The sequence below is a fragment of the Ambystoma mexicanum genome, chromosome 10, assembly GCF_040938575.1.
Source record: "Ambystoma mexicanum isolate Mex_15411 chromosome 10, UKY_AmexF1_1, whole genome shotgun sequence".
Classification (NCBI taxonomy): domain Eukaryota; kingdom Metazoa; phylum Chordata; class Amphibia; order Caudata; family Ambystomatidae; genus Ambystoma; species Ambystoma mexicanum.
The window spans coordinates 1091525695-1091538702 of NC_090932.1; the positions used below are offsets into that span (position 1 = coordinate 1091525695).

The 13008-nt window shown below is 47.0% G+C and overlaps 1 protein-coding gene across 1 annotated transcript; it reads left to right on the top strand.

The window, feature by feature from the left end:
• Positions 1-9427: 9427 nt before the first annotated feature.
• Positions 9428-12385, top strand: SNRPG (small nuclear ribonucleoprotein polypeptide G). Its single transcript, XM_069618911.1, has 4 exons — positions 9428-9625; positions 10020-10042; positions 10728-10852; positions 12201-12385. Exons 1-4 carry the CDS (start codon positions 9594-9596, stop codon positions 12249-12251), a joined length of 231 nt encoding a protein of 76 aa, XP_069475012.1. The 5' UTR covers positions 9428-9593; the 3' UTR covers positions 12252-12385.
• The last annotated feature ends 623 nt before the right edge of the window (positions 12386-13008 follow it).

Below are 13008 nucleotides of genomic sequence, written 5' to 3' on the forward strand. Positions count from 1 at the left end.
CAGGGAATGATGCATCCCTTGTTGCATGACCACAAGAATGTGGTATACTTCCAAGATGATGTGCTTATATATCGAGAGAATACTCAGAACCAAGACACCACACCTGCTCATGACATGATGGCACCACCACGCGGATCTCTGGTGGCGTGCTCTGGTGCCGGGTGTGGATTGCTGGGGTCGAGGTAGCAGCCTGTGCAGTGAGTCAAGCAGGAGTCAAGAGGGAGCAGCGGTAGCCTCAGGAGTGGCGCCAGTTGGTGTGAGTGGCCGTGCACCCGATGGAGACGAGTGGCCGTGGGCCCATTGGAGCTGCTGGAGTGGATCCTGCTTGTGGGGCTGTGTGCCCGATGGAGCTGCAGACTAGACTGCCTGAGCTGGAGCCGGTTTTGCGTGGCCACCTTGGACGAGGAGGAGAAGCATATTTTTGCAGGACTGTGGACAGCTGTGCTTGGCTGGTGTACTCTGGCCACGGCCCACGGGCAATGCTTTTGGGTGTGTCCTTAGGTCAATCCATCATGAGGGCCCTTGCTTGGATGCTGCTTGGAGTGCGGATGGCCTCTCTGGGGGGCTGTGACTGCTCAGTTGTGGGGGGTCTCCTGTGGGCTGTGATCTTTCAGCCCGACTGCTCATGCCACTGAAACATCGGCTCTCTGTGTGTTAAGCTGTGGATTTGACCAGCCTAGGTTGCGCTCATGCAATGACTTTCTTTTTTAGACCATTTCTATTTTCTAACATCTAGGATCCAGGTTTATCAGCTGGTGTCTTAGTAGTGTTTTTAAGTTGTGCTTCGTTCCAAGATCTTTCTAGAGATGGCCTGCTTTAGGTCTTGCAACGGTTTGGTTAGTTCCTTGACCTTCGCCTTGACTGTATTACTGACCATCAATGCAATTTCTTTTTTTCTCCATGTTTCTTTTCTCTCCATTGTTGTTGATTTCCATCATTACTTCTTATGTACCAATTCACCAATTTTGTTAAGCACCTTGGCGTAAGGCGCTATAAAGAACCAAAATAAACGGTAACGGCCAAAAAGAATGGAAAGAAAATGCTGAATGTGCATTTTGTGCGCATTCGGCATAGTAGAAAACGTTAAATCCCATAAACCCGAACAAGGGGGCAGGGGATGTCTCCCGTTCCCCTAGTTCTGCACTATGGGCTTCGGGTTTGCAGGGTGGAAGGAGCCCTGCTCACATTACATGAAAAGCGGGCACAAATGTCAAAAATTCTTTGACATTTTGGAAATGCAAAGATATCAGTCTTGCAGTATTGAGACTCGTTATTGTAGGGTTTTTTTTTTTCAGATCCAAATAGACAAACAAACCATAATCAAATGTTTAAACAAGTCCTCAAGCACATGAACTCTGTGGCTCTAAAACTGTGCAGAGACAAATGTTAATTCTTTCAATAACAAGTAGACTATCTAGGATACATGATCTGGGTCCAGCATGAAATACCAAAAGGACTTTGTAGCAGCAGAAATTATGCACCAAAATTGATCCGCAATGATCAGCTCAAATAATGTTTAGGATTGATGGAATTCTACGCTATGTTCATTAGGAACCTTTTTACATGAAAATAACAAAAGAGAAGATTGCTAAAGTAGAGTGAGGATTTTGCCTGAGAAAATATGATATGCATTCAGAGATATTAGGCAAAATCCTGTAAAGGAGGACTAGAAAACCCCAGCCCTATTGGAAAAGACAGGGCGGGAAGTCCTGCGCCCAATGACGGAAATAGTCAAGGTAAATGGCAAAGGCCTGTTTTATTAATAATCTGTATAAAACAGGTACAGGATACAAGTAATAGGGACAAAGCTCTCAAACATTCTCACATGAAAAAACAGTTTTTGAATCCCAAATACATCACGATTGACGTCACATCACAATCTTGGTTACAAAAACCTACAGGGATTTGGGATTGGTTAAGGGAATTGTCTACATATGTGTTTGTTTCTTCATTGGCTATGATTATTTGATGGTCCCGCCATGGACCACCCCTAAATTGATAGAGGTAAAAGAACGACATCATCATAACAATTATTAATTGGCTACTGCAACAGTTACAAACAGCAACATTTTCTAGAGTTGTGATTGGCTGGCATTGGTCTCCCAAACCTCAGAAATTTGGCAGGTTATAAGCACATGAGCAAAAATAGTGGTAGGGTGGGTGACATGAAGGAGCTACATCTTCCAAGTAAATAACAAACCATCTCTGATTTATCTAGATTTGAACTTGGTCTTGTTCTGCGTTACTTGTTCTGGGAACCTGTAGGGAGTTGAGGCAGGTGTCTATCTGTCTGGAGCTTAATAAAGGGACACTGTTTTCCAATCATAGGTCACGTGTGAGAAGACCACATTTTGAATTATTCTGCTTGGCTTTTATTAGGATTTTAGCTCATATTAATACGGGTGTCTTTGGCCACTGTAGACTTATTCGAGCTACTCTTCCTTCAATATTGTCCTCTAATTAATAAGAACTTGGCACTGGGAGGCTATTTATTCTTTTAAATAATCTAAGAAGAATATGTTTGATGCTTGGGAATTATTATGTTTCATTCTCTTCAGAACTATCCAAACCTCCTTTTTCGCAGTAACCTTGGAGGGGGCTGTGCAACTCCTGTTTAGCCTGCAGGGGTCTGTGTTTTCAGCTAACTCAGCAAACCAAATCTCTCTGCAGTTTCGAAGCTTCTCCAATGCTTCCCATTCACTATAACGTGGCTGCGCCGTCCATTTTCTCCAAAATGGCCACTCATTACTGTTGCATTTCTACGTTTAGCAAGCTTTATGTGTACTTCGTTCATCTTGCGTTTCAGCTTATACATTGATTATGTTATGTATCAGTTGATGCTGTATGTGATAGTCACGTGAGGTGCATGATGACGTGGTCAGGAGGAGACCACATGAGTGTAATAAATAAATGAGCGAGAAAGCCTGCCAAGGCAGTCTCCACTCTGACACAATAATCACTGTGTTTGTCTCCCCTTTTCTTACTCTGCTGCGGTGCGCGCTCCAGCCATCTGCGCCCGCCTTCCGCACATCACACTGGCGACGAGGCTGAGACGAGGCCCACCTTCTGCTGCCCCTCGTCTGTCAGCGCATTGCCACGCTAATCCTTCCACATGCCCCAGTCACACCGGGCCCGCTGACTCACTGCAGTCGCGCCCATCCCTCACACAGTGCCTAGGCATTGCAGATGAACGCTGGATTGAACGCAAGGTCACAGTGAGTACAATCGAAGCATCACTCCTCTCCCAGTGCCTGCCCCTATTGAGAAATGCTGATAGCAAGCCAAGCCACGTGTCATGGCTACAGACCGCAGGCTGCTCATAAGAAGCAGCCAGAGTCCAGTACTGGCCTCCAGGCCCGCATCGTCAACCCACAAGCAGTCACTCTGCAGTGCCACAGGGGGGGCACCGAAACCCATTTCTGGCCCCCAAGCACACACCACAAGCCAGCAGACAGGGCAATCATGCTGCAGGGTCCCCCGGATAGCAGTGCATTGCCAGCATGCGGGCTGATGAACACACCACCACCAAACACGGCCCAACTTGCAGAGAGCCAGCCCTGACTGTTACAGTGAAGCGCCCTAGCAGGGGCACGTGCTTCCCAGGGCCCCAAGCACCCTGTCCCCTGCGTAAATCCATAACATGGCAGAAGACCCAGCTGCGACACCGGCCAGGCCACAGAACCACAACCCAGACACCAGCACGTGGTTAGACACCACACAGGGCACGTTCATGAAGCCATTTGAGCCTTTTGGTCCCTGAGCAGGGCTCCACTGGGAGCTATGGGTCCAGCAATTTGAACTGAGCCTAAAAGCACGGGAGATTACAGTTGAGGAGAAAAAAGGACATTCCTCATGCTCAACCGTGGTACCATGGCGCTAAGGCTCTTCAGCGCTCTCCCGAATCGAGGCACAGAAGGCGAATATGAGACGGCGAAAATTGTCCTCACAAGAAAATTCAAGCCCCAACTAAGCCCAGATTTTGAACACTTCAAAATGAGCAAGGCCAGACAACGCCCATGAGAAATCATTGACGACTTCCATTGTCGGCTGCGAGAGATGGCCATTGGATGCGACTTCCCTGACTATGAATTTGCAGTCAGGCAGCAGGTCATACATGGCCTCTCCTCTGAGAAGCTTCGGAGGACCATCCTATCGGAGCCGAATCTCCCGCTAGATACCATTTTCAATATGGAGCGACAACGAGAGAGTACATATGTCCATACCATAATGTAACTAAGTAAGCTGTCCTATGATGTAACTAAGAAAGTATGCCGGCCGTGCAATTATAAAAGTATTCTTGTAAATGTAACAAACAAACTATTATCATAAAGTGAAAGAAAAGTATGCCTGTAATCTAACTAAGAAAGTATTCATTCATGCGATGTAACCAAAACAGTATTGTTGTCATGTATCCCTGTTACCCCTCCCTGTAACTAAGATCCCTACAAGTAACAGCGCCACAATGCCCGAGGGCTGCATGTGCGCTATACAAATTTAAATAAATAAATAAATATGAGCATGAGGCAGAGATGGAGCAGATGATTAGTCCCCTGCCACTGGATACGGAAACGCCACACAATAGCATGACCACTATCAATGCACTACGGCAGAACCAACCCCAACAAAGGAAGACAACAAGCAAGCCTAGAGAATGCCTATGTTGCGGCAGCCAACAACATAAAGGTGAACCCTGCCCAGCATACTGCACCGCATGCTATAAGTGTGGGAACGTCAACTACTATACATCAGTATGCTTAAACTCCCAGAGAACCAAAGAACACTCTCCTCAGAGAAAATCCCAGGAAAGGAAGGGTGACCCAAGGTCCAGGAACACACAACTCTTCCGCCCAAGGCAACCAGACTGCCGCCCACAGAGACAACCCGACCGGACCGATGACTTGCAAAGAGGATGTTCCCGGGCAGTCAAAGGAGAAGACGCTGACAGCAGCAGCGACAACGACGACCAGTCAGGCAGAGAAAAGTCCCCAGACCGTGCAAACCGCTACCGCAATTCAAGACGGGAGAAAGCCCACATGATCTCAGAGGTCAAGCAGGCCTACGGGAAAACAACCCCACAACAGCAGGTCACACCGCAGCTGTACAGTGACAGTCGGAGTCATCAGGGTGAAGATGATGATTGACACTGGCGCCACAGTGAACATCATGCCGACCACAAGGTTCGACAAGCTGAACCCCAGACAAACCCTGAGGAGAAAACTCATACAGTTATTTGCATATGGATGCATAACGCCCCTGCCAGTCGTAGGGTACTTCAAAAACACCCTCACGCACAAAGGGAAGAGCTGCAATACTTGCATCTACGTAGTCGACGCAGGAATCGAGACACTACTAAGCTGCCCAAGAGCTGATACTATTCACATTCGCCATCCACTCCAAGGAAGTCGACCACCTGCTAGAAAAATACAGGAAGCTGTTTCACAGAATTGAATGCCTGAAAGGGAGGACCGTAAAACTTCACATCGACCCCAAGGTAGAATTGAGGGCCGTCCGGCACCAGAGGGTCCCTTTCCACGTGAGGCCAGCAGCTGAGGCAGAACTGAATAAACTCGAGGACCTCCGAATAATTGAGAAGACCACAGGCTCTACACCCTGGGTGTCCCCCAGGGTTGTGACAGCGAAGCCTAAACAGCCACAAGCAGTTCGGATATGCATCGATATGCGCATGCCTAATATGGCCATAGTGCGAGAAAGGCACATTATACCAACAGTAGACAAACTAATCGTGGATCTAACCTGTGACACCGTTTTCAGTAAGCTAGATTTAAGATCAGGGTATCACCAGATACGCCTGGAAAAGGACTCAAGGTACATCACGACCTTCTTGTTGCACCTTGGGCTGAGAAGGTACCGCCGGCTTAACTTTGGAATCTCCTCTGCAGTGGACGTATTCCAACACAAAATATGGAAAGTTCTCCAGTTGCTCCCAGGGGTCACCAATGTCAGCGACGACATTCTAGTCTATGGCAAAACAGAGGAGGAACACAACATCCGACTAGCAGCAACTATACAGTGACTAGAAGAGTCAGGGCTGACCCTCCATGAAGAAAAATGTGAGTTCGCAAAGCCCACACTACGTTTTTTTTCGGATATGTCTTCAATGAAAAAGGAGTGTCCCCAGATCCAAGAAAAGTGGCTGACATCAAAAATGCTCAAGCTCCCACCAACGTAACAGAAGTCTGCAGTTTTCTAGGTATGGCAAGGTACTGCGGTCGATTCATCCCTGACCTGGCCACAATTGCCACTCCGCTACAAGAACTCACAAAAACAAAGTCCAAATGGGAATGGGGAGGGACCCAGGAAACGGCATTCCAAAATATCAAAGACTCCCTATCCAGCGACGCCACCAAGGCCTTCTTTGACACATCGCAATAGACGGAACTTCTAGTGAATGCCAGCCCGGTAGACCTTGGAGCTCACACAAACTGACCGAGAAGGAACTGTGTTTCCCATCGCATTCGCCAGCAGAGCCCTCACTCCCATGGAGAGAAACTATGCGCATATAGAAAAAGAAGCCCTTGCCATCATATGGGGCTGCAGACACTTTCATGTGTACAACCTGGGCCACCCCGTAATGAAACTAACAGACCACCAACCCCTGGTCCCAATATTCAAGGGGTCAGCGCTGCACCCCCCGCCAGTATCGAACACATGATGCTCCACTTACAGCAGTTCGACCTTGAGGTACAATACAGAGCAGGAGCCGACAATCCTGCAGACTTTTTGTCGCGAAACCCCTGACCGGCAACTGCAACGGAAGGTGAGGCAGCCAAAGAGACAGAGGAGCATCTATGCCATATCATAGCCTGTGCCAAACCAAAGGCAATGAAGTTGGAGGAAATAGCAAAAGAAACAGACAACAACCCCTGCCTCCAGATGACCATGGAAGCCATCCTAACTGGTGAGTGGAAAACGTACCTCACTGCGGTCGCCCACCGGACGCCCCAAGCACAAGAAACAATACAGGCGCTGTTTGGGATCGGCACAAGCTGTCCATCTCCCTGGAAGGCCTGATCCTCAAGGAATACTGCATCGTATTGCCCTCCCGCCTCCACGAGAGAGCGATCCAGCTCGCACATGAAGGACACCAGGGAATCGTGAAGGCACAGGCCTTCCTCAAGTCCGGAGTGTGGATGCCACGGATACAGCAGAGGGTCATGGCCCTTGTCAAAACCTGTGCATCGTGTTTAGCCACACGCAGACCCGGACCACCAGAGCCCATGGCTTGCCCACCAAGGGGCGAAAGCCATTGGGACGCAGTGAGCATAGACTTCTGCACAATCACCAACGAAGCCTACCTCCTGGTAGCTGTAGACGAATATACATGATACCCAGAGGTCGAACCTGTCAACTCCACCAATGCTGCCTCTGTCACAACAGCGCTGGAGAAAATGTTTGCTGTCCCTGGCAGACCCTCATCGATCAAGAGCGACAACGGTCCTCCGTTCAAAAGCAAGGAGTTCCAACGCTTTATTGACAACATGGGAGTCTGTCACCACCACATCCCACCATATTGGCCCCAAGCCAACTGTGATGCAGAGAGGTTTATGGCTTCTACCAATAAGTGTATAAGAATCGCCAAGAACAAAGGACGACCCAGGCTACCAGAACTATACCGTTTTCTCTGATCGTATCGACAGACTCCTCACTCGGCCACCCAAGTCAGCCCTGCAGCCCTGATGTTTAGAGTACCCATGCAGCCGGGACTCCTCTTCACCAATCCTGGCACCCCCACCCCCTCCCTGAGTGGACCTGGAACGAATGGAGCTGAAGAGATAAGAGCACAATGCAAAAAGAAGATAGCGCAAGAAGGGCTACACCAAGCCACCTCCAAGTAGGGGACACCGCACTAGTGAAGAACTGGGAACCACGCGGAAAGATGGCCCTCCCCTTTGAATCTCTCCCCTGGACCATCACATAGCTCTCAACTCACATGCTTTTGGCGGGTGTCAACCCCCGTGTAAACAGCTGACTCACCCGTCAAGCGTCCTGCACGCCCATTCATTTCAATGGGCCTCTCACCCGCCAAAAATCAAAATCGGATGTTTTCACCTGCCTTTGCGACACAAATGGTTGAGAGCTATGCATTCACCCAACGGGAGCACGGGCTAGCCATCACCACATGAGGATCCGAAACAGTCACCAGGAACGTGTTCCACTTCAGGCAGACTCCAGACACCCTGTGTGAGGAGTCCCACAAGGACAGATCTCCCGTGAGGGCCCACTCCACGTCGGCTGAGCAAACACCACCTGCCAAAGAACAGAGAGAAACCCCCCGAAATTCCAGCATGGGAGACCCCGGCACCAAGGTACAAGGAAAGGAGTCCGCCCAGGTTGGACACCCCACAGACGAATGGTACCCTCCACTTGCCTTCAAGGGCACAGCCTAAATGGCATCTACCGATAAGCGTGAGCAGGCTCCCACAGGCCTAACGCCCCGGTGCACACAACCAAAGACTACAAAGATGTTTGGAGAGTTATTTGTTTGTTTGTCCAAGTTGGGGAGGGATGTGATAGTCATGTGAAGCCCATGATGACGTGGTCAGGAGACCAGGTGAGTGTAATAAATAAGTGAGAGCGAGGAAGCCCGCCAAGGCAGTCTCCGCTCTGACACGAGAATCATTGTGTGTGTCGCTCCCCTTTTCTTGCTCCGCTGTGGCGCACGCGCCAGCCATCTGCTCCCCACCTTCCACACATCACACTGTATATTGCTAATGAAATGATTGGGTGCTGTCTTATTGTTCTTTGTATGTCAGATGATGTTTTATATCTATTTTTAAGGTATCATACATGCCAACATTCCAACTCACCTGGGAGGGAGATTTTGTTTGAAAAATCAGGAGACAACATTTTTACCATAGGAATGCATTGGGCAAATATTTATTTTCAGCGGGAGGTCGTGAAAAAAAACAATATTTTTCACGGGAAAACCGGGAGTCTCCCGCCTAAATCGGGAGTGTTGGCATGTATGAGGTATTGTCAAAGGTTTGAAAATAACCAAATGGAAAATAAATTTAAAAAATCGGGTTTTCTTGGGATGTGTAGTTCAAATTGAAGTCGTTATTGCTATTTGTCTTATGCTGTAAAGAAAAAAGGCATAATGCTCGTCTCCGATCTTGTAATATAAATCTGTTAGTGGAAATTGTTACTTTATAGCCACAGATTGTGGAAAATGCAAGGTATTTATACCGCCAACGGTGGCAAAGGGTGTTGCATTTAAACATTTCAAGATGGCCACCGAACCATGCGCATTGTTGTCCCTTCTCAATAACTATGACGGGCATACCTCGGACGCGCCGCTTTAGTTATGTTAATCTTCTGGCGTGCACACTGCGTGGTGGGGACACACACGGCGCGTACCCTCAACCTACTGCTATACTTGTTGCTGATAGGCTGTTAACTATTTACGTGTGGCGTCGCGGGCAACTCGTCACACGCTTGTGTTGCCGTTCTATTTGCTTATTGGCTGCTGTGAGGAGTCCATACGCGGTGACGTTGCCGTTTTTTGCTGCTCGTGGAGGTGGCGGTGCTCGGTTCGGTCGTTTTCTCGGTTTTTCCATACAACAAGCAGCATCATGAGTAAAGCGCACCCTCCCGAGCTTAAGAAGTAAGATCGAGAGAGCATATGGTGGCATGTTTCTGCGAGGGATGGTGTGGCCCAAATAATTGTGCCACGGGTAGAGGACCTAGGGCTTCCTGAAAGGACGGGTGGGAAGATGCGGATTAATGAATCCCTGGGAGGGGTGAAATAATGAAAACAAAAGGTCAATTGGATCGAAGGGCTGGGGATAATATCACTGTAAACGCTATAAAGGGGAGGAGGTCTACGAAGAGCTTTAAGGAGTGATGAGTTATGGGGCCTTTGATAACGATACTCGCTCCCTTCGGCGGCGGAACTGCGGGGTTTCGTTGAAGTTTGTGATTGAGATTCAGACAAAATCACTAATTACGGTGGAGTCCTTGTACTAATTCTTTTTTGTCTCCTTTTTATATCCATTTAGGTTCATGGACAAGAAACTGTCATGTAAGTGTTACCCTAAATCGCGCTTGTTTTGAAACTACTGCACAAACGTTGTAAGCTCCAAGTCTGAGCACATCTGAACATGCGTTGCACAAGGAACGCACGTAGCATCACAATCGAAAAACTCGCATTAAACATGGGATTAAAAACATGCTAATGCAACTACCGTTTAGGCCCTTGATCAGCTGTCTTGTTTGGTGCCCCGCAATGCTTGCCTTTAAGAGCTCAGATAAATGGAGATGACTCGAAAAGTGCACACAATAAATAAACGAAAATGACATCGTCGTGATTGTTGCTTTATTCACGCAATCACAAATTGTAAGTGTACAAGTACGAATAACCACCGTAATGTGAGCCTAAACATCTCTTGGGGTTTGCAGCGGTAGATCCAAAATTACGCTCAGTTAAGAAACTAGTACGGTCGCTTGATTTGTAGTAGTTTTACAGTCCATCCACTTGTCCTGCATAATGTGAAGAAATTGTAGACTTGCTAAACATAAAATCATTTTCTTTTTCGCGTCATGGGAGTAAAAAAATCAACCAATGCAAATCTGTTTTTTCCCTTTCACGATTTGAAGTTTCCATGCCTTACCTTTCTCTTAGTCTTGCATTCGGTCATTCCGTTCTGTCTCCTGTGTATTATTTGAATGTACTGCTACGTATTCCTAACATACTTTTGTCCCTTCAGTAAAACTTAATGGAGGTCGTCATGTCCAGGGCATCTTGCGAGGCTTTGACCCCTTCATGAATCTTGTGATTGATGAAACTATGGAGATGGCTGCTGGAGGGCAGCAAAACAACATTGGCATGGTGGTAAGTAGGGGAACACACTGTTCATGCCAATGTGGTTTGTACATTACAATGGTGTGTAAAATGTACTAGTTACTTGGTATGTGGTTTTGGGGTTCTATCTGGATGCATGTTGTGGACGTTTTATCGCACTTTAGCTCCATTTTAAATGCCCTGCCAAGTGGAAACGGGTTTTTGGCCTCAAGACTGTCGTAAATTGGGAATGTTTGAGTGATCGTTTGTTTAGTGGTAGATTTTGCAGGGTGGATTAGCCCCTGGGTCCTCCGCACACATTTTCTATGATTTTAAAAGCACATACCGCCTGCCCATCTGAACAATTGGGTCGTTTGTGACCGTATGGCTTCATTGCAGTGGCAGGACTACAAAAACACAAGAGGAGGGACTGTTCGGGGATTTCCAACTGTGGGTTACCCATCTATATTATCACACTGAATAAACCACACAGGTTAGTTGATTATACAAGTTTAAAGAGCCAGCGTGCGTTGTCCTTTTCTCAGTCTTGTTTTGATGCACTTTGTGGTGCTAAAAGGCACATGCTAGGTAACAAAGTACTAGGCATGTGTCAGCTGCTAGTCAAATGGAAGACATTTCTTTATTGGGGTTTCTTTGTTTTACAGGTGCAGGTTTAAAATACAATTCTTCGTTGGATTCCTCTATCCTGCTCAGTTTTTTCAGGGGATATAAAAGAAACGAGAACGGTCTTAACCTGTGAAGTTGTTGATTCGCACTAAAGCCAAAAAAAACTGAGCGAGCGGGATATAGTATCTAAACTCTAAATAGAGGAATCTAACGAAGAATTGTTTTTTAAACCTGCACCTGCTAAACAAACTTTTACAATCAATTAACATGTGTAGTTTATTCTGTGTGATAATTCATTCCAGTGGCTGCACGCTACCCAGTCGTGGTTTGCTATTTAATGGTGTAGTTAGCCCATATTCTGAAAGCACACATGCACTCGATGGCATCCTGGAAATTATACAGAACCCGTAAATATTGAGGTAGAATATGCTCGGTTTCGTTTAAATATCAAGACAATTAAGACTTATGCCTTCAACTCCTTGTGACATTAGGCATTTTCTCGCCCCTGAATCATTTATTTTTTTGGGTCCCCTCCACACCAATCAAATCTACTTTGCGTGGTCGGTAAACCACCAGATTCTAAATTGCCAGATTTTTTCCTATTACTATGCACGCACGTTCATATGCAATGAGTTTGTGCAGATGTTTCCCCTGACCTGTGGGACCCGTTTCCATTATGTCTGCTTTGAAGCTCATCAATCTGCGAGGGCTTGTTTTTAAGTCTAGCTCTAAACTTTTTTTTTCTTTTGTTTTTTTTCCCTTTTCTGTGTAGGTTATCAGGGGCAACAGTATCATAATGTTGGAGGCACTGGAGCGAGTATGAAAACCTTCATTCAACAACGAAACTTTTGTAATCCATCTTAATTTGCCCTTTAAGGTGTGAATATTCCATCAATTATCTGGACTGTCTGAACATTCTGTTTCCTTTTTTTTGTAATTAAACTTTGTTTTTTGTAACGGTCTTGTATTTTTTTCTTAATAGTTCTTATTGTGCACCTTTTACATGTTCTGTGCAAGGAGGGACAAAATAGATTGGAGGGCTTGTTTGTGGCAGGAAAAAATTCTGGTGTGATAGTGAATGATTATCAACACAAACAAAGTTCATGGAGCACAGTAAACCAGGGTACCAACGCCCCATCCTGGGCAAGCATTTGAGTCAACGGCTAATGTTGGAGCTAGAGTGTAGAAGCTGCCGAAGGGTCCTGCAGGACTAGGGCCCCACTGCACACGCCCCCCCCCCCATTTCTTTACTGTCCTCGTTTAAAACCATATTACCCCCAGACAGTGGCTTGGGGTTGGTCACCTGCTACAACAGTTTAGTTGAAAAGGGCTGCTGAAAGAGACGGATGTGTAGTTTCCTAGTTCAGTGGGGTCCCATGAGATTTTATTTGATAGGGTCCTCATTGGTTCTCTTGCCTAGTACCGCTACTTCCATGAAGTGGTCTGTGTAGCTGAGCTGACCATAGTCAGCCTATGAACCTGCCCCCCTCCCCCCCCCCCCCCCCCCACCAATAAAAGGCAGACCGACTCTGTCCGCCTTACCATTGTTGCCAGCTTTGCACATGAATGCCCAAATATCC